We start from the raw sequence: 22,579 nt of genomic DNA, 5'->3' as shown, positions 1-22,579 counted from the left end.
TGGTTTTAGTCAACAGAAAATCTTCTGCTTCTGAAAGGAATCTATTAAGTTTGACAGATGTCATGTAGCCTTTGTGAAAGTCTCTTTAGAATCTCTTTAGTTATGGATTTACAATATTTACTGAGACTCAGATGGTCCACCAATTACATTCCTCAAAACGTTCCTGCTTGGACATTGTATTCTCCATTATTCTCTTAAAATCTGGATATCAGGCAAAGGAAAGTCAACTATTTTAAAACTATTTTACTGATTATATCTCTTGAAGCAGACATAGAAGATGCAAAAAACCTTAATGTACAGTACTTCTCTTATAGTATTGTAAATATAAAGCTCAAATGACATCTTGTGGAGTAACTGTGTACTGCACGTACATGATAAAATAGTTACAAGTCTTAAATATTAAAATTGTTCTTAATAGTACGACATGATCATTGCTTTGTTATTTTAATTTAAGGAACATTGTCATATTTCTTTTTAAAACATTGCATATCAAAGACAAACTGCTAAAAAATCTTGGTCAGTGTTATGAACAGGGCTTCTGTCTGAGTATACCCACAGTCAAATGCCATATTATAAGAATATATTGAAAAAGGAGAGAAAATAATTATTTTGGCTAATATCTTGGTAAAAACAAAAAACTCTAAAGCTAAGAAATACCTTCCAGATGTCAATTATATGTAAGGTATGTTTCAAACCTGCAGAATCCTTATTATTGTTATTTACAGCAGTTTTTTAATGTCTCTTCTCAAGAGAGTAACAAAACCACGATCCTGGACATACTGTATTTACAACTGCCTGACAGATGTTATGCAAATATAGAGAGAAAGTGTAGTGATGGAGGATCACGCCTCATTACACTGTAGGAAGCAGGTCTAAAACCACCATTAGCCAATCACCAATAATGTTAAATATAGATGGAGAGAGATCTATTATGTGAAAATTGCTGTCTCATTTAGAATGTTCTATTTAAATATCCATCTGAATTTCAGAAATCCAAAACCTGCATTTTATTTTTGCAAAATGACGGAGAATGGAATGGTATTCATATCAGTACAGTGAGTGGTTCAGTATAAGTACTGTATATAAAACGTAAGGTCGGCCTTTTGCATTTTATATTTATATATTTGGCATCATTTCAAATACTGATAGTTGCTTAGACTTTTTTTAGGAACTTTACCATACAAGGCCCAAATTACGGTGTTGCATTAGGGACATCTGTGATCAAGAAACAGTTATGAAGAAGAATAAGAAAGTAACAGCAGCTCTTGTGGAGCTTCCTAGACCATAATAACTTGGCTGAACAGAATTGTTACTAAATTGCTAGTCTAACTTTAGTTTACACTTGGCCTCAAGGCTTACTATAATGTTTCTTATTTCATTTACTGGTTTCAACGAAGTACAATCCTGTAAATGGGCTTTAACATTAGTCACACACATTACTTCAGGAAAGGAAGGACGGTGAAATCATACAGTTGTAATGGTTTTCTATAATTCCCTCTTCTATTATTGGATGAAGCCTTGTTTTTTTCCACCTCCTAGTGGTGGCTAGTGAAAATCTTATTGTGGAGTAAGGAGTTTCATGTACAATACTGAATTATGTTACAGTATGTTTGGTGCATCAAATTGTTATGCAAAGAATTTAACAGTTTTGCCAGCAGGAAAAATTGCTTAGAGGGAATAAGGTTAAAAAATCCCTTCCTCCTGAGCAAAATAATAATTTATTTTTTCCCTTCACCTACGAATGCACAGAGGTCAATAGCAACAAGAACATGCTACCTATAAAATAATAAAATAAGGTTATTAACAATGTGTACTAAAGGCAATAAAGAGAAAGGGGAGTTTCTTTGTGGTTTATTAGTTCCTTAATAATAATGTTTATAATAATTCTCTGAGTTTATAGCTAGGTGCTTTTCTTTCAAAAGAATCTGAAAGCAGATTCAATGGATGAATGGGAACCCACTTCATCCATTGCTGAAGTGCATCTCACCTGCTAGATGATACACAGACAATATACATTAGCAGTCCCATTGTACTGCAGATCACACTGAGAAGTAAGAAATTGCTTTATGGACAGCAATTTATATTGTACAAGCGCAAAGTGGAAATTATCCAGGACACCAGGGCTAACAGCCCTACTCTTCTTAACAGTGCTCATATTGGCATATTACATCCATCTATTTTCTATATGTTTTATCCAGTACAGGGCTGTGGGGAAGCTGGAGTCCATCCCAGCAAGCAACTGGTGCAAGAGCACACATGGACACAGACAAATACTCACTCACGCCAGGGACACTTTTCCCAGAATTCAATTAACCTACCTGTAGGTCTTTGGACTATGGGAGGAAATCAATGCAAGCACATTGAGAACATACAAACTCCATGCAGATGGCACCTCAGGAATTGAACCCAGAACCTAGTGATGTGAGACAACAATGCTAGTCACTACACCATCATGCCACTCTATGGCCATGTTGTTTTTGGAATTCTGATCCAGAGGGCATCGTGCCACCTGCACCAGCAACTTCAATCTTTTGAAGACTCCCATCCCTGTACTATCCAAGACCAGCTTTGCTTGGCTGCTGAGTTCTTAGAAGATCAGACTACTGCTGATCTGCTGTGAATGCTGCTGCCAGCATTAAGAAGTGTAGTTTACATCTTATTCAGAAATTGTTTTAGGTTCTCTGCCAGAGAATATAATCTGATTCTACACCTAATCTTTTTAAACATTCTTATTACTTTAAAAAAGGCTTGTGAAACAATACATACCTTAAACAAAATATAATTACTGGAATATATTGCTATATTATACACCCTTTTTCCATTAAATAAAAGTCCAAATTTATGCAGTGTTGGAGATTAAATTTAAAAATGACCAGGGAACAAATTGCTAAAGAGAAATAGAATAAGTAAGAGTATATATGTGTGTTTTTTATGTTTCTTTTTATCTAAAATGTTATGTATGATAGCGTCAGGAGAACATGGTGCAGGTTGATAAAAATCCAAATGTGTGACTAATGAATAAAACTCTTCCCACTTTGCACAGTGCAAAGGGAGGTGGTAGTGCTTTGGGTTAATTGAAATGTGTTTACATTGTGTTTGGTTGATTCTTTTTGCCTGATGGATTGTCAATTCAGTTGCCTGGCTAATGCATACTGCAGACTTTGTTAACAAGGCAGGCAGATGCACAGCAGGTGTCCTTTGTTCCTGTATTTGAATGATTAGATCTGTGTCTGCTCAGGATCAGCTGAGCACTTATTTTACTAGGAAATTTGAGTTAGTAGAAGGTAGCCATGTAAATTTGCTAACTCACTAGTCTACTTTGAATTTTATCTTTGCTACAAAGATATTACAAAAGGTTTTACTGTTTCTCTTTCATTAACTAACAGTGGGCCTGGGTATACTAAAATAATTCTCAAAAAATAAGTCTCTAAATCTACACCAAAATAGTTTAACACCTTGTGTTATATAAATATAATGTATAATGTGTAGGTGTTTAAAATATCAATGCACTGACTCAGCACAACAGGCTTAAAACCATATTAAGGTATATTTCTACTGTGTACTACGCACATTTTAAAAATAAAAATGGCATATCTTGTTGCATTGATAAACATAAACATTATGACTCATAAAGCCGATGGACACAAACAAAAATCTTAACACATCTGAATTGTTTTATTGCAGTATTCTCATCTTTGCTGCGCATCAATTTTTTATTAGTCGCACATCAAAATGCAGCTGTTATTTCTTCATTATAATTTAGAGCGACAGAAATCAATTGCCAAAAGATTTCCCCTTCTTTAGAGTTCAGGGCATTTTGAATGCATGCGCTTTTCATGCGTGATGAAGGAATAAACCTTTCCTGAATGAAGGTCTACCATGGTTACCCGGCCGTCACCACCACCCCCACACACTGCCATAGAGCAGTCGCACGAAAACAAGAGCGTATCAGGTTGGTGATTAAATTGTTTTTGAAAGAAGGGAGGATTTAAGCTGGTTCAAAGTGAAATGCCACGTTTTCGTTTATGACACTACAATCAAATAGGCTGACGATCCAAAGACGTTATGTTAAACGTTGAAGGCATTTTCGTAAAATAATTAGAAAAATCCAACACTTTTAAACTACCAACAGTTACATCTATTTAACTTGTAAATTTCTCCTTTACATATCAGAGAATGATCTCTTTATCCCACCTCAAAGCATGCAAACAGAGGGTGTGGACTTCTTTTCTGACAGCGTTGATGTGACATCTTACCAAAGCTGACTTTATGTTGTTCTCCTCAGAAAAGCAGAGAAAAAAACAGCTATCTGTTCAGCCCACCATAATATTGTTTTTTCTCAAGAATATATATTTACTGTGTTGTCAGGATTCTCATTGTAGCTTCGTAAACTATTCGTATCAGTTTGCACACATTGCAAAATACAAGAACTTTTATATCTCTACATTACAAATGTCACTACAACTTTGTAGTACTCAAAGAAAATTGGAAAATTGTATTGTAAAATATGTTGATCTGGACAAAAAGAAAACAAATTGCAGTAAAACTTGATAATTGTAAATCGTTTATTAAGGAACATGAGTGGAAAGTTGTTTGACTGGATTTTTAAAACAGCTTGTCATTTTTATTAAAGTCATGAGTGGTTTATACCTTAAAATATTTGTGAATGAATACTGAATAATGATTGAATTTTGGATTATCATTCTTTGATCCAAAAAGCAAAAAGTTGCAGTTTTGTGGGCATGGTCATATTTTTGAAAACTCCTACTATTACAAAATTAAAAAGAAATTTGGGAAGCATCAGATATTCATTTAGCATCCTTAAGACTTAAGACTCATGCGAACTAACCATCTGTCTATTGATCGATTACACATTAAATTTATGCTTGATTTTGTTTCATACAGTACATGTTAGAAAAGAAACAGCTGTAAACTTAACAGGATGGTAAATGATTTCTGAATTTGATCCTGCATGATTGTAAAATGTAGCTGTGCACACATGACATTTTCAAGATGCCTGCCTTGAGTGGATCAATAATAACAGCTAGCAGTGCAGACAATATAAGTTGACTAGTTACCAGGCATTTTGTATGTTTAATATTGGGAAGTGCTATTTAAATAGTCATTGAATGGACAGCAAAATTACCTGTTCCACATGTTTGTTGCTGCCATAGAAACTAATCCTCTGAAGGACAAATTTGAACGGGCACTGACAGCTCCACCTGGTAACATCTGCTCTCTGAAAGCTTTCTGTTATGGTGCAACCCTAAGCATATAATAGCAATGAAGCATTTAACATAAAACTGGAACTATTAGATGTACCCTTTACTTAATTTCTTGATTCGGACACCATCACACAGTTTTCCTGTATAAAATACAACGATAAACAGCCTAGAAACATTTGCATATTTCATTAGTAACCTTTCATGCATCCTTGTATTAAACAGCTCATACCCCTCAGGCACGGACTAAGACCCATTTAACCAGCAACACAGTGCCCCTGGCTTTGTAAATGTAATAAATTATCTATGAAAACCTCCAAGAACAAAAAGCCGTAATTGGAACAAGTACTGCAGAAACACAGTATTATAATACAATAATGTGCAACAAATTTTAATAAAGAAAACAGCTGTTAAAATAATTGCATCTGTTCCTGACTACTATGTGTAACATGACCAGTGCTGTGTCTTTTGATAACTCTGTATTTCACCAAAAAGATGAAACAGATACCAGCAGAACTGCTGTAGCAGGGTTATTTTCAATACAGATGACAATAAATGTATTTTTATCGATAACAATCAGTATAAACAATTTGACACTCTTTGACGCCATGATTGTGTTATATGTGTTACACCTATGTTTGAATTCCACAAATGGACAGTCTGAAAATCAATCCTATATTGATCATTAGTCCTGCATTTTTCATTGAATTATCAAAGTTTTATTTCTGCTCATTATTTTCCTGTATACATTTTAAATCCTTTTATGTTAATTCAACTAGAAAGTATAAACATTGAGCTAAAAATAAAAAAGCAAGGTTTCAATTTCTTTGTGTTCTGTGGGAAAAACGAATAGAAACTTAATCATAAACCTAAGAAAGTTTAAAATAGAAGGTTTTGATATTTTTTAGAATGTGTGAAAGTAGTCAAAATACATAACTTCATAAATACATCATTGCAGCCTAATACTACAGATGCAGATGACAAGGAACATAAATGAGAAAAATGTTATAATAGTAACATTCAACTTATTCTATGTATATCTTCTATTTGAATCGGCAATAGATGCACTATGAAACAGAGAACTGGAAAGGTATCTGTTAGTTAGCATTTTGGGTGTTGACCAGGATGCTGGTTTTGAGACTTTGTTTAGTTTGCAATGTGTAGAATAAATATGTGCAGAACTGTAGCTAAACACGGATAGGTGCAATACACTGTTAATTAAAATATAAAGCTTTCTGTACAGCTACTAGTAAGGTACAAAAAGAAAGCCATATGCTTAAAAAGTTAATTTGAGATGAATATTTTGCATCTGTTTTCAGTTGTTCATTCAAGATTTATGATGATTTGTGTTTTTTAATTCTCTTCAAACTCCCTTAAACTCCATTAAAACTAAGGTTGTCGCTTCAATAAAGAGTATCCCTACTATTTAAAAACCCACATCCAAATCAGTAATTACCACCCAAGAAAAGCAATGATCTAGAATATTTCTACACAAAATGGAGTCAAATAATATCGAAGGCAATGCTTATTTATGTTGAAGTAATAGCACTTTGAAAACCCTTTGTACTGTGTGTTATCAAGACTACCTTTCTTGTCCCATTTATACAAGAACCAATCCTTCACATCATTATAATTCCTAGTGCTCTCTAATCAACATTTATCCTGTTCTTGAATGATAGGCCTGTTTATTATTCAATGACCTTACTGGCAAATATTCAATAAGATTTTTAGTTTTATGTACGTTTAAAGACCATCCCTAAATAGTCATTTTGTACATTTTTGCATTTTGTACAAATCACAATTTTAATGGGTATATTTCCACCTGTTTTGTCCTCCTTGCTATTTAAAGCCTTCAACAACAGTTTACACAGAAATGTATATCATCTACAGTAGTTGTTAGTTATACCCAGCATCACAAAATGTAAAGTGAATACTTTGGGAGGTGGTGGAGTAATGGTTGATTTAGAACAAGAGGGGAACAGGCATAGTTGTCTTTGTAATTCCTTACATTATTTATCTGTACCTGTGCTGAAGGAACAGCATAAAAACACTTCAGGCATAAACAGAGCTTACAACAGCTGTTTGCATTATAGCAAAGAAAATTTTTCACAATACAAATTTGTCAGCTGCTGTGTAGAGCAATAGAAACAAAAGTAAGAAGTAGATTGATAAATACTCAAAAAGGTAGCATTGTAGGCTGTTTCTGAGCCATTTTATTTTATTTTTTCATTTTACAGCCATTGTACTATACATTCTCCTTTACAAGGATATTAAGGATGTTTTTTTTTACTTGGAATGAATTAGCAATTGTATATTTCAGGTGTAATAAGGCTTTATCACTGCAACACAGTTTCAAACATTGTGCATTTTTGTGCAAGTAGTAGTGATATACAGATATACAATGAAACATATGCACCAAATGGTGCCCAATTGTGATTCATTTTGACATTTTCTTTTCCCTTTTACATTAATATAAAGTCAAACTTAATATTATGTATTTTTTATACTAGTTTTTACAGTACTATCATGAATTGCGGTTAGAAAAATACATTAATAAAATAATAAGGGGGCTAATAACAAAATTCAGATCTATGTAAAAATCTGACAGTGGCCTTTTGTGGGTTGTTTTCTATAGACTTCCTGATTTGCAGAGAAAAGAAAGCAAAATGATGTGAATCCTGAATTTTAAGGGAGAGTATCTGATAATTGAACAGTTGTTAACTGTGAAGAAATTAAGTTTCTGTTTTGTGTTGTTTCCAGATTCTGCTCTAACACAGAACTTGGTAGATGTTTGTCTTGAATGTACTGTATACAGTATACCTGTAGCTCCTGTTCATCTTCTTGAAAAACTAGTCCCGGGTCATGTATGCAAATGTATTAAAATACAGAGAGTAAGATCACTTTTAACTTTTCTAAAGCTTATGTGAACAGAGCATAAGCAGTTTTCCTAACTACTTAACTCATGCCTGTGAAACATCCTTATTTTATGTACTTTTTGCAGACACCTTTCTTTTGTTTGTAATTGTAAGTTTATGTTGCTCTAAAGTAAAGGCAATTTCTTTATGTTACGTTATAAAAACTGAATGCTTTTGATTGTCAATTCCCTGATACGTCCCTGTGTTTGCAAAAGTGTAACATATTAAACTGACTTTTACAATATGTGCTAAATAGCTGAAAGGTTTTATATACCAAAATATTATTGAAAATGTTACTTTTTCCTTCTTTAAACACTGGTTCATTGACATGAATTCTCTTCCATCCCGGTTTTTGCTTTGCCAATTGTGGTTTGAGCTTGAAATACTTCTGATGTCTTTACATTATTGTATGTATACAATAAGTGATATAATTACTGTACATACTGTATGATAATATGTGTACAGTATGTACTGTATATATACACACATTAGTATTACTACATTACATTAATCTTTGGTCACCTGGGGAAAGAATTCTGCTATTTGTTTTATTTGTTAAATTAAAATGTATAATTGCTGTAATTTATTCTATTTTCAGGAAATGTTTCTCAAAGTTGAAAAAGACAAAGGAAAAATAAAAAGTCACTACAGTGCCATTAAGATTATTGGAGAATCAATGATAATGTCTCATATTAAGCCCTATAATCTATACATAAATCCAGTAGTTTTTCTAAAATGTCTTTCTCTCACAAGTCAAAGGAACACAGCAGTGGGCTGAATTCAGTGGCCATTGAGACACAATTCAGTATTCAGTCTAGTTACATTTGTTGTCCTGCTTCTGTTGGACCACAACCTCTGCAAAGCGTAACAGAATCGTGTCACATTCTTTAAAGATGAAACGCACTGAATAATACGCTATTTCTACAGTATGGCCGGAAAACAGTCCTTCATTCTCTCCCTATAGTTTGAGATAATCATTCTTTATAATACACAACAAATTGACATTACATGATATCTGATAAACAGAAACTGTAGCTTAGAATGTGAAAAATAAATTCTCCCTGTAGTAGGTTTTGTGAGCCCTTGACAAATTTCTCTAGTTGTCTCCACTTGCTTAGGCAGGAGAGGATTGGAAGTCTTAGGTAAAGAATTTACCATCTTTCACAACCTCATGTTATAGTAAAATTTAACTTGGAATCTTGGGACTGTTTAAAAGAAACAGGAGTGATAAGTACTAATTATATGTGATAGAATGGAAGGCAACCATGTGGAATTATTCAGACTTTAAGAAAATAGTATTTGATCCTTTGTTGTGCAGCGATAGAAGTCATAACATAAGGTGTAAATTAATGATACTGTACATTTAACAAGGATTTTCTCTAAAATCTGGCAAATTCAAATTCAGTATATATTGTTATATAGAACTAATAGGGTTCTGGAAATTAGGTTAAAATTTAAGAAAAAAGATTGAGAAGTCAATAAGGGACACTCAAACAGAGCATGAAAATGGCTTTTTCTTTTTTTCAGATTCGGGGCTATAAACTAATAAGTAGATCTAGGACGTCAGGGGAGTTAAAGTGACAGATGTTCTCCTTCATATTATTGACCACTCTGTTTTCTGTAGTTAATGTTTTACGCTGTTCCATTAAAGTGTTTGTTAAACATGTTAGAGCTGCTGCTTATGTCACAAGTCTTGGTGTTGGTTTCCATGGTAATGTCTAATACTGTAGTTATCATCTCTGTTCTTAACAAAATGCATGCAGTGTATGACTTTTTTTAACACAGATATTTATTTTAAAAATACATCAGATGCATTTTCTATATTAGTCTGCTCCCTCGGCGTCCATAGTTTTTCTAAGGATTTGTTTTTTAATGTGTTATTAGCTGCATCGTACTGTATGTACTGTAGATTTTTGGATGCCCAGATGATTAGCAGAAAGCTTGTTTAGTCTTCCAGTGCATTCAGTCTGTAGCAAGAACTTACATCTCCAAGAGAACATTGTAATTTTTAAACTGGACATGGATAAAGTTAGAATTCATGTGGGAGTGTTTAGGACAAATGGCATTACGCATTCATACTGCTATAACAATTTGTTTTAGAGATAAACCGGATGAATTGATAGTTAGACACCACTTTAAAAAATAAAATAGGAACAACGTTGTATTAGTTTTATGTTAAAGAATAGTTTCATAATGAAAGCATGCAAAGTTGTTCCAAGATGAACTCGTTAGCACTACAAAACATTGGGTGGTGAATCACTGGAAACTTTGGTTAAATGAAAATTAATTGCGTGCCGGTGGCTGCGTTGTACAGTAATGTCGTTTGGGTAAGACCGGTTTCCCACATTTTCTTTATTTTGCAGCAATCCATACGGATTCTTCTTAATACGCAGACATTTTCATAATCCTTCCAAAAAGCACGCTGGGGAAACGGTTGATGTAGTTAAATATAAACTCTTATTCAGAACTTCTTGTGGGTGTCAGATTATTTGTTGCGGGTACTTATTTTTATTGACTTCCACTTGCAGTGAACAATATTGGCATACACATACTGTACAAACTCCTGCAGAGACCAAAGTAGCCTAATTGTGACTTAAATGTATCTAAATGCAAGTAATGACTTCTTTCATTAAAAACAAACATTATTAGAAGTTCCGTCTAGAATCATACAAGATATTCTGTTTTAGGAAATGAACATTTTAATAACAGGAAACAGTAAGTAAGGCGTTTTATCTTTCTTCACCTAAACGCTACGCGATATTTTCTTCACACACCATGACTTCGAATGGTGTAAATCAAATATACACTTTCTAAGTGAAATACAGAGAAGGGGCGAGGACGAATATGAAGTATATCAAACCTGTAAGTACTCTATACGTTTAACAGAGAAGGTAAAGCTTCAAAAATAAATAAAATATCTACAAATCTGAAAATCCCTCGCTTTAAAATCTGCCCTAGGACGATTTATTAAATTGAACGTTTTTGAATAAAGGCTCAATTTGAAGTAGTCCTCGGTTTCATAATTTACGCGCCTCCGTTATAGGTTCTGTCCTCTTTATCTCTCCAAGTAAATATCGTTGTTTAATTTTCGTGGTTCTGGATTCAGATGGGTCGACAATCTGTACCTGCTTAACGCGAGCCGAACGAACAAAACTTCGTCTTCAGGTATTGTACGTCTGGCTCAACGTGAGGCAAATACAGAAATAATCTGAGTCTCCGTGTAAGGTCAACACAACCCTAAAGTCATTTTCTGCAGAACTCGTCTTGAATCTGAGTAGTTTGACCTTTGCGATGTCGTCTTCAGGTTCTGAAAAGAACAGCTTTCGTCTTCAGGTTGTCTTCTTCTACCAAACCTGTCCAGGTGAACTTCATTTCCATGTAAGGTGAGGTCCTAAACCAATTTGAAAAAACGAGAGGAATCAAACAAAATTAGTTTAAAGTCTGGGATGTAATCAATTGAACAAAAGGAACAGAGTGGCGGTTGATTAGAATTGTTACCGAAAGTTGAGATGTAGAGTCTGAATCACGTACACGAACGTCTTACCTGTCACTAGCTTGTTTGCTTTCCAGTGAATGACACGTCGGCAGTTCTCCCGAAGAAATGTCACCTTTTTCATTTCTGCGTCCTTAGGGGAAATGAACCTGTACGCCAGAAGACCAGTTTATATAGTCAGGGTAAAAATAGCAACCCCTCCATTTATCAGAAGAGGTAAGAGGGGGGAAAATATATTAGTCTTTAAAGAGAGAGGATCCTCTTCTGCACACCTGTCGCACGGTGCGTTTGCTCTGATCAAATATTTACACAAGGACTAGGGGGTGGGCCGAGGGAGGTGATTAAGTCCCTTGGCTTTTCCAGCATGGACTCTATGCAAACTAACGAGTGTGTCAGTTTGTTAATTAGGGCTGATGGAGGTGATACGATAGGTCTGTTGGCTGATCTCTGCACTCGGAGATGATTGTAAAATAGAATAGAAAGGTGCATTGAGTGGCGCATAGAGCAGTTTCATTAACCTGAAAAAAAAGCACCTGTCTCGCTTTTTTCCACCCACCTGCTGCAACTAATTTACACAAAGATTTCCATACGGCTTGCAAATTGAGCCCGCTTCCTGGTCTTTCGCTGTAGGCTAGCAAAATCACTCTGAAGAGCCCAGAATAAAAATTAAAAATATTTAAAAAATATAAAGTTGAAAAGCAAATTTTCAGTGAAAGGATAGGAGAAGGGAAGGATGACTTCTAATCTGAACAATAAAACACTAGTGTGTGTTTCATAATAGATTAATGTGAAAATAATGTAAGCTTTTTATTTATATATACAGGTTCTCCTGGTGTGTGTTATGCACTTCTTTTTTGTATATCTAAACATGCACCCATAGGTGTGATAAACAATGTGTGTGGTTGAGATGACTACGGAGAAGAGCAGAAACTGAGCTGAAGCCTTTCGATGAACTGCAGTATCTGTGTAAATTCTAGTAGATACTGTATACAGTGCTCAGTAAACAATACGAACGTCCTTAACACAGGAAGAGTCAAACACTGACATACACATTACAACATTGTTGTATTTTTATCACTAGGAAGTACTGTACATGGGTCAGAGTGCATTTTCTGTGCTTCCCTGAGTTTGGACAAAAGCTGCTGTGCAAGTTCCTCTTGCTCTTATGAACACATGAAGGTCAGGTGGGTGATATACCATAAAGCATAATTTAAATCTCAATTTTACAGATAGTTTCAGGATTATGCAGAGAAGACTTCTTGTTGTCCTTGACCCTTTGTTAAAGTGGATTGTTTTGGGCTCTTACCACAGATTCGTAAACATAATTTTATCCTGCAAGACTCTGAATTATTCTAACGTAAACTATTTTATGTATAGTATCTCTAACGTCACTTAAGTAAGTGGGATATGTGTAATGGATTAAAGAGTATCAGATTTTCAAATAATACACAGTTAGTTTGAAAAGCTGCATATTGTGCCAGATTTTGATTGCAGGCACGGTATACCTGTATGAAAATTGAACAAAATCAATGTGTTTCTATGACATCTGATGAAACAGGAGAGTTCAACTTGGACATCTTTACATAATATGGTACTGTGAAGCTCCCCTGGTTGAATACCATTAAATTCAGTATGGGAAACCCTTCCTGTGTCAGATACATTAGAAAATGTAAATGAGGTCTCCTGCAGTGTGGATTTATAAATGCACTCACATGTGGAAATGGATGTTTCAATGACATTTTAAAAACAAGAATCCATGATAATTATCATAATCATAGCTAAGGTCAATACAGACAGCTGTCAACCAATGGACTCACAAAACAACATTCTGTGTCAACACTGGCAAATTGCTAGTATCACACCTATTTGTAAAAAGATTCTAAGCTGTTTGTTCAGAAAGGCAAAGCCCCTTTTCAAAATTGGAGAGATAAGCAGCATGCAACATCTTTTTGCATGTTAGAGCTAGTGTGAGTTAGATACATGATTTGGATATCTTCTCTTTGGTCCAGGGCCATAAAACTACCATTCAGGTTTATCCCTAACTGATTTTTTTCCCTACACTGTATTTCTTCTCTCTTCAACACCCCTATACTCTTTTTCTCAATCTTTTTCCATTTGATTGTGTATCCCTTAAAAAAACACACTATGTCTCACATCTCTTGAAGAACTACTGTTCTTTCTCTCTTCTTCCCTTTTTTTTCTAAAACCCTTGAGAAGATGATGCATTGCTTAGCCCTCCATTTTCCTCTTGCTTGACTTGCTGCTTGACACTCTCCAGTTCGACGTTGACTTCACACATTTGAGCAGAAGCTGCTCTCAGGTTAATGATTCTCTTCACTCAGATTACAGTATGCTCCCTCCATTTCATGTCTTAATCCTCCTTGATCTCACACCTTCTTCGACACTTGATCCCTTTATTCTTCTATCACCTCTCTCAGCACTAGACATGTTTGTCAGTGGACACGCCTGGTTCTCTTCTGTCCTTGTTAAATGTCATAGCAGCTCTACTAGTGGGGTCTGCTGTCCTGCCATCAGTGTTCCCAAAGGTTCTGTCCTGGGTCCCCTGCATCTCTTATTCTGTAATGACTCCCTGGTTCATTTAATTGCTTCCCACATCTTTTTGTACCACTTTTATGCTAATGAGGCTCAGACTGTCCTCTCTTTTCCTTCCACCGATTCGCATGTCTCTGCTTGTCCCAGAGCCTTCTCCTTCTCGATAGACTCTCATAATCTTAAAATAAATTATTTGAAGCCTGACCTCCTGTAATTTCCTTCTTTTTCTTCACTCTCTGGGGGAGAAAAAGTGACAAAAAATTGTATATTTGAAAATGATACTCTTCCACCTAGACCAATATTGACTTCCTGGCCCACCCAATGTCAACACTACTGTCTCTGCCCCCTTCAACTCTTCCCAGAGTCATTTCTCACATTGTCTTTTCTCTCACTCTCTTTGCTCCTTCTACTCTAGTTCTTCCACTTGCTGTCTATTGCTGCACGCTCTGCTACAAAAAAACCCTAGTTATTATCTACCATTATATAAAACACTCTGCTCTTGCCTATCTTCAGTCTTTTCTCTCTCTCTGCCTCCTCTTTGTTATTCTTCTGCCAGATTTCCAGTACCAGAGACCTTTGTTTCTATAATCTTACTCCTCTGTGGAGGAAATACTCAGTAAAATTACAATTGCATGGTTCCTGTCCACCTTACAACACATATGTTCAGAGAGTGCCTTTGATTTCTCAGTTCTCATCTACATTTTTCAATAACTCTTATACTGTAAGGTACTAATGTTTTTAATTCTCTGACTGGAAATGTAACTTGCTATTTGCAGTTATTTCCTGTACTGTAAGTATGGAATACATAAGGTGTTTATATTTCTGCTCTGTATCCACTTTGTGTACTATTTTAATTCTTACCATTTCAATTATTCTGAGCAGCCCTTCAGTTGAAGACTGCCAGTGTGTTATAGCTTCACGGTTAGTATTTTTGCCTTGCTGTACCTGCATGATTGCTCCTTGTACTTGCACTTAATGCACATTTTGTACATTTTAATGTCACTCTGTAGAAGGGCATCTGTTAGGTAAATACTATTGAGTAGTAAAAGACAATAACACATTTAGTTAGGTAAAACAGAAGCTTAGCTAAAATGAAATTTTAAAGACATATTCTGGGGTTGTCCAATAGTAGCCCTGGGAGGGATGAAATATCATTTTTACTAATCTTTTACCTGCAATGCTGGTTTTCAGTCAAATATATAACTGAACCAATGATTTGATAAGAACTTTTGTTTCCAGCTTCAAACAAAAGACAAGGACTTCAAGAGTATTTTGAAATCTATGTTTACAACTGAATCTTTAACTGTAAAAAATAATTTGACATTTCTATACAAAATGGCCAATGCATTTTTTTTTGTTAAATTTGGAGTTGATTAAAACAACCAAGAGCTCATCTGAAAGAAGAGTAGCAGATATCAGGTTCTCGACCTGGATTGTCAAGTAAACCCCAGCAGATAAGACTTGCACACTCCAGAAAAAAAACAAAAACATTTAAAGAAGTCCTCTTCTATAATGAAGACATTTTCTGACTGATGAATTTGTATTTTAGCAACAGCGGCGTTTGTTAAGATTCTAAGAGCTGCTATTACAATGCAAGAGCGCTCTCAATGTATTAGATGTGTTGTATAATTATGCTAAAGAATAAATTAAAATCATATTTCTTGCCCTCATGATTAAAAAAAAACATTAATGGAAATAAAAGTTTAAATTGTTGCGCCGCCTATCAATGCAAATAGTACTAACATTTTGGGGATGCAGACATTTAATATTTGTATTGGATATTTGAAATTGTCTACCATTTCTAGTGTAGAACTAGAAATACATAATTAACTGTTCACACATGTATCTATACATAACACTGAAGAATTTAATGCTAAATTCTGATAATTTTGATTTATTATGCTAATGTGTATCTTTACACATTCACTCCGATGCTGCTGAAGGAATGAAATGAAGATGTCACATTGCTGGTTCCGAAAAGTAACTGCTTTGAATATGCTAAATTTTGAAAAGGGGCTTTTGCAGTTCTAGAACTCAAATGTATTTAGTTTTCCAAGGCTGGAAAGTGGAAAATAGCACCTAGTTCGAACAGGAAGAAACCAAAGTCCGATTTGAATTTCTGCTTTTATTTAGGAATGTAAGTCTTCTTTCTGATGATTGAAGTTATGGGGTTTGAGGTCCAGAAATCCTCTTCAGGTAAGCCGCCCACCCGGCTGTCCTGTAGTCTTCTGCAGCCTTCACTCGATCTGGGGCCATTAAAATACCTCTTCCCACAATGATGATATCTGAACCTCTCTTAAAAAGCACTTCTTCTGGGTTTAAATACTGCTGTCCCAGAGCATCTCCTTCAAAATAAATGTAAAACAAGTTATTCATTTGATTTGCAACCAACCTGTGTTTTTTCCAGTTTTCAGTAAATACACGTTTGTGAACAAACTCTGCCTTGTGCCTGTTTTTCTTCAATTTCAGAGCATTCTCGACAGCATAAGTAATAGATGAAAATACAGACAGCAGTCTTGCATCATACATATTATGGCACAGTCTGCTGTGGATTCATATAAAGCACTTGTCTTAAATGGTCAAAGGCCTTTGTAAGCCTATACCATTCAAATCATTAACACGAGACCTGTAATGCTTAAGTGCTAAAAAATGAAGGATTTTGGTAGAAGCAGATACATGTACTAAGCAATGTTTTTTTATCTCTGAAGCAGAAAAAAATAGATGTAAAACTCAGACTGCAAGACATTTTTAATGGTAATGCTGGCAAAAAGATCAAAATAAAAATTAAATTGGAACTAAAACACACTAAAGTGAAAGTCTAACTTATTAACTGCTTCCTGTGTCAACCTTTGCAGCAATCTTTGATTTTTGATACTGTAGCGCCATCTTGTGGCAACGTTCAAAACCTAGCTGTCAGTCTTGCTAAGTAAACCCATGAAACTGCACTGTGTACACATTACTTATAATTAATCTAAATGAGACTTGGTAGGTGGTAATAACATTTTCAAGTCACTGTATCTTATCATACTGTACAATTTTGTATTCTGGCACTCTAATCATATAAATCCATTAAGACAGTACAGAGGTCCACTAAAATTCACTTTCAAATGCAGTATGCTAGATATTTTCCTCCTTGACTTTTAATGTCATAGGTTGTTCAAGATGTTAAGGACAAATATACCCCTGTTTAGATCCACATCTGACTATTTCTTCATTGTTCTCTTAAGAGCAGAACCATACTCACCCCCTGATTGCATTTGTACTCCAGGAGTCAAATGAAGAAATCCAGGTTTACTGCTTATTTTTGAAACGCTAATGAAGCCAAATACAAAGTCAGAATGTTCTTCAGCCATTTTAACCTGTGAAAACATGGAAATATTGGTTACTGCATTCACAGCTTGTATTTCACTCTTAGTACAGGAGGGCTCATACACACATACAGTGATTTCTCTCTTTTTGTTTTAGTTTAGAGTTCACAGTATTGCTTCAGGAAATGTGAAATAACCGGTATCACAGATCTAAAATTGTGCTTTATATTAGCCTTCAGGTCCTTTGTAATAGGATAGATTAAAACCATGTTGATGGTATTTATTCTCTGTATAAACTGCAATACTAACCGTAGCCTGGGTGTAGTCTCCTGTCGCCAAGGAGCCTTGTGAGCTCATCTGGGCTATCAAGAGACAACCCCTGTTCAGGGGTCTCCCCACCTCACTCAGTCCTTTCACCACCCCAGGGCCTGGCACAGCGTGGGCATTTACTACATGAGCCCAAGTGGAAATCTGGTACACGCCGCCTATTGAAGAAAACCAGAGGAAGATTTTGTGACGAAAACAGGATAATGCAATTTTAAAATCTGGACTAAGGGATCTGAACTCTAATCAGGACTCTAATGCAGGGTTCTTAATTAAAAAAAAAAAACAACACATTTGACATTTAAGTTTTTTAATTATTTCTATTTAGAAGCATTTAGTTTCAAAAGGACACTTAAGTATCTGGATGTCCCAAAAGACATTTTTTATTCAATTTCAGCTTGGCTGCCATTCCCTTTCCAATAAGGTAAAGACATATCTCCTAAATGAGATGGAGCACTCTGTGCACCATTAATACAAAAGACAACTACAATATCTTTAGCCATCACAAACAATTACTACACGTTCTTAGTTAAGATCTCGGATCTACAAACTGCCCTGGTTTCCCACTTAAGTCAAATTACCTTCGTACTGGTGTTTCACTGTGTTACCAATATCAGCAAACTTCCGATCCTCAAACAACATGAATTCATGCTTATCCGCCAGAGCTTTCAGAGCCTTGACGAAGTCAGGCTTGAAGTCCTGGAGGATGTCAACATGCGTCTTGAGCAGACAAATGTAGGGACCCAGAGTATCTGCCACATTCAGCAGCTCTTCAGAATCCGTCACGTCAGCCGACAGACACAGGTTGGTCTTCTTCTTCTCCATCAGCTTCAGCAACCGGGCTGCCAAGGGATGCACTGAAGGCAGTCCAGCACGAGCGCCGTAGCTCAGGTTCTCATCCTCTTCCTTTGCTGGCGCCGCACTGTTGCCTTTCGGGGACTCAAAAGCGCGGTTCTCCTGTATGAACCTGCTGACGCTGCGCACCACCTCGGCATCGATCTTCCCAGTTTTGTGCAGAACGTCCAGGAGTTTCGAAATGGAGCACACGGCGTGCAGGCGGATGCCTTTCTGTTCCAGCCTGCACCTGCCCCCCTGCTCCCTGTCCATCAGCACTATGGCATCGGTCACCTTCAGGCCCTCCGTCTGGAGCACCTCTGCGGTCTCTAGAACACTGCCTCCACTGGTCACCACATCTTCAATAATGAGACAAGTCTCCCCAGGATGGATGGTACCTTCCACAAGGCGTTTTGTTCCTTTATGTAGATGACAAGAAGAAAAAAAGCATCAAAGGGAACAAGTTAAGATCTTTCATCACAACCTTTTTTCCCCAAATCAATATCTTGCTTTTGTCAGCCCCTACAATTCCACAATCAAAGAAGCCCACATGACACACAATCTAAAAGATGACTATAAGTTACAGGAAACGGTCTTGATCCTTTGCGATTCTCCGATTTGTGTGTCAGTGGACCTCTTTGAAATCTTTTGGGAACAGCACAAGCTTTTTCGCTGATACCTCATCAGTCATCTCAACACAGGCACGTGCAGAAGAAAACGGGATTATGTGACAACAGCGGAAGACAAGAACACGCTCAGGCGTGGGGCTGCGTCAGTGTGCAATGGCGTTGTGCTTTTTCTTTCTACGCAGAAAATTCGAAAGAAAAAACAATGTTTCAGCCATTAAGCCTTTGTCAGGTGTCACACCGGCAGAACGTCACAAAAACGTAAGCATGGCAACTTCAAATGCAGTGCTCAGCGTGTAGAACAACTACTGAATCATCGTCAGAATGATCCATTATTACCCATGTAACTATGGGAAGTCGCTGGAGAAGACATTACCCATATTACCTATAATATAAACAAGGGATTGATTAAATTAAGCAAATAAACTGATGTTAATGTTTGAATGTCTACACCTATGGATGTGGACAATTTTCCATAATTCGCATACCGTAATCTTTGGCTTCCTTTCTTCGAATAAGCATTGGAATCTGATGGGCAGAACACATGATGGTGGCCAAGGGTAAAGCTGTATAGGGGACTCCACACACACTGTTAAACTTCACTTCTGCACCCTGAGCACACTGGAAGAGAAGGCTGGACACCTGTTTCGAAATGATCCAGATACAGAATGCAAAAAAATGCAAAAAAAATATGGGTTTCAAGAGAGGCCACCATTTATACCAACGTATTAACAATAAACAATATTTTTAAATAATCATCAAACTTTCAAGACATAATGTCGTTTAAAATAGCAATATTTTTTGCCAGTAAAATCATCTCGAATTTCCTATATCGCTTTTCAGTGACATATAGTCAGCTGAAATGAATTTTTAAGAGAATTCTAGGACCAGGCAGGAATTATTTAGCTCTTTAAAGCTGTGATATCGACTACGATCTTAATTGATAAGAACTTTTGCTAATAATCAGTAAAACTAAGTAATAAGTAAGAGGATATTCCATGGGAGCATTTTCTTTATATAAAAGTAAACCAGTACTCTATTACTAGGTAATAAAATAGACGTCTACTCACTGCTTATACAATTAACGTTTGATTAGATCGGGGTTAGTTTGAACACTGGGTTTTTACACAAATCTTGTTTTTCCATTTTGACTGAGAGCGTGCTGGTATAGCGTGCTATTATTTCACTAATTTGTTATGTTGATATTCTGTATATGCATGCGGGTCACATCACATTTGAGGATATTAGATACTTTATCTTGCAGAGTGACATTTTTAAACACTCAAGATCTGGAACACGTGAATTTAACAAGCACGTGAATGTGAAATCTGTAAACTGGTTACGTTACCTGGTTCAGTAAAGCTGGGTAAGACACGATTACTCTCAGATCAAAATAAATAGGTGAAGTTATCCCACTCTTCAGCTGGAATGAGCCAAATTTAACTGCTTGAACTTCATATAACTTAATGATGAGCTCGTCTAAAGTTTCCATTTTTGCAGTTCAACACGAACACAAGATACTGCACGAACTCGTTCCCTTTCACCGACTTGTGTCTGTCTTGGTTTGTGTGACATAACCACATAAAGAATCCAATATGTCTCTCTTGCTTCGGCAGTAGCCGGAATATATCGTGTATTTCCGACTCGAAATGACACCGCATCACTTTGTGTGGTATAACCTCATTTAGAAAATCCCACAAATTTCTCTGTACTAGTTGAACTAGTATACCGCTAGTTCTCGGTACGTTTCGTGTCTTTCCGTGTAATTTTGGCGAGAATGTGCGCGATTCAAAGTCGTATGACGATATTAATTAGTAAGTAATTAAAATTCACAAAACATTAATCCAGCGCATGTTTGTAATTAGCTGCATTTAATATACAGTATGTCCATGAATAGACACAGACCTGTAGTGAGAATTTTCTTTCTTTACACGACTTTAAGGTAGAGATTTTCTGATTTCTGTCTATGTAAAAATGTAAAGTGTTTTATTTAGCCTTTTGCACTTAAACTATAACACATTGTACTAGTATCATGAAGTTCATTTGTCATTTGGATTAAAATGTGTTTTTAGTACAATTACAAAATTACGAATTAAATAGGGAAAGAAGGCAGCGGAAATATGGACGTCAGAATGCTATTTGAAAAAAAAAAGTATTTTCTGCTTTGGTCTTAGCCTGACCTATTTGACCACAAGCAATAAAGATTCTAAGATTTGATTCAGCAACCTATACATTGGAGTACGATAGCGTCTAACTCAAGAATAAACATATATTTTAGTCATGCACATCATGCGAACAGGTGTACAATTACTGTAGCTTTCCTTTTGGACAGTTCAGCTCTTCCCTGTAGTACGCCGTTGAACATTGGACACAGGTTTTTCTGCTTTGATAGGTTTTACTGCGATGAAAGAGAAAAGATAGTGTGAGACCATCTCCTGATGGGCTCTGTACTCTTGGCATTTCTTCTCCTGTTTCTTTCTTGGGACGTGATCCAGGAAGGTTGCACACAGTCAGTAAATTCATATTGTGATAAAGGCGTACAGAAGGGTAGTTTAATGAACATTTTTGGGGAGCGGTAATTTCGCTCTTTTTATAGCCTTATACGAAGACAAGCATGCTGTACATACTGTATACATTGAACAGAACTACGAGTAACAATGTCCCAATCAATTCCCTACTTTTCCTTATAAATGCTTCCATTAGGGTTTACTTTATTTTGAGCTCTGTGGCTGTAGTCTTTGCAGCTGTTCTTGATAGTCTGATGCTCAGGTTTGTGAATCTATATTTAGATCTAGATCTCGAGCATAATAAAGACACATTTTCTTATGATTGTATCTTTGCAGCCATGATTCCTGAGCGATTGTTTTAGCTAATTATTGAGAGTAACACCTTTGGCTCCACAAGGATGCTAAGTTAGCTGCCAGATCCTTATAGTAATGTATCAGTACTGTCTCTCCTTTTGCAGTTTGACATCTTTCTAGTGAGTTCACTTTAGGTTCATATGCACCTGAGATCTAGCCTAAACCTCTGCATCTGTCACACTTTTACAATTCTACTCTAGCACAGAGAGGATTGGCAAAACACTGTACGATGCCCTTTGGGTTACCATGTGTACATTCTGGCACCATTTTAATTTTGGAGTCTTTCAGCAAATCATGGTCTGGCAGTATGTAGAGGGTAGGACACAGTTGTACCATTTAAAGCAGCATTACTTTTGCCACAGAAAATGCTACAAATCACACAAATCATACATTGCTGATACAGACCACCTGATCCATAGTTTAATTCCTCCCAAACGAGATCT

General features: G+C 36.0%; 1 protein-coding gene and 1 long non-coding RNA gene across 2 annotated transcripts; both read right to left on the bottom strand.

The window, feature by feature from the left end:
• Positions 1-10,622: 10,622 nt before the first annotated feature.
• On the bottom strand, positions 10,623-12,272 carry LOC148649204 (uncharacterized). The gene is made up of 2 exons (XR_015926303.1): positions 11,682-12,272; positions 10,623-11,528 (listed from the first exon to the last, which is right to left on the bottom strand). It is a non-coding gene; the product is annotated as an uncharacterized LOC148649204 (long non-coding RNA).
• A 4,016-nt stretch (positions 12,273-16,288) lies between these two features.
• umps (uridine monophosphate synthetase) lies at positions 16,289-20,864 on the bottom strand. The gene is made up of 6 exons (XM_088605577.1): positions 20,624-20,864; positions 19,764-19,917; positions 18,397-19,068; positions 17,801-17,976; positions 17,428-17,542; positions 16,289-16,528 (listed from the first exon to the last, which is right to left on the bottom strand). Exons 1-6 carry the CDS (start codon positions 20,765-20,767, stop codon positions 16,347-16,349), a joined length of 1,443 nt encoding a protein of 480 aa, XP_088461703.1. The 5' UTR covers positions 20,768-20,864; the 3' UTR covers positions 16,289-16,346.
• Positions 20,865-22,579: the final 1,715 nt, after the last annotated feature.

Source organism: Lepisosteus platostomus, chromosome 14, assembly GCF_059453375.1.
Source record: "Lepisosteus platostomus isolate fLepPlt1 chromosome 14, fLepPlt1.hap1, whole genome shotgun sequence".
NCBI lineage: Eukaryota > Metazoa > Chordata > Actinopteri > Semionotiformes > Lepisosteidae > Lepisosteus > Lepisosteus platostomus.
The sequence above is the reverse complement of the archived record's forward strand: the minus strand, read 5'-3'. Positions and strand labels throughout refer to the sequence as shown.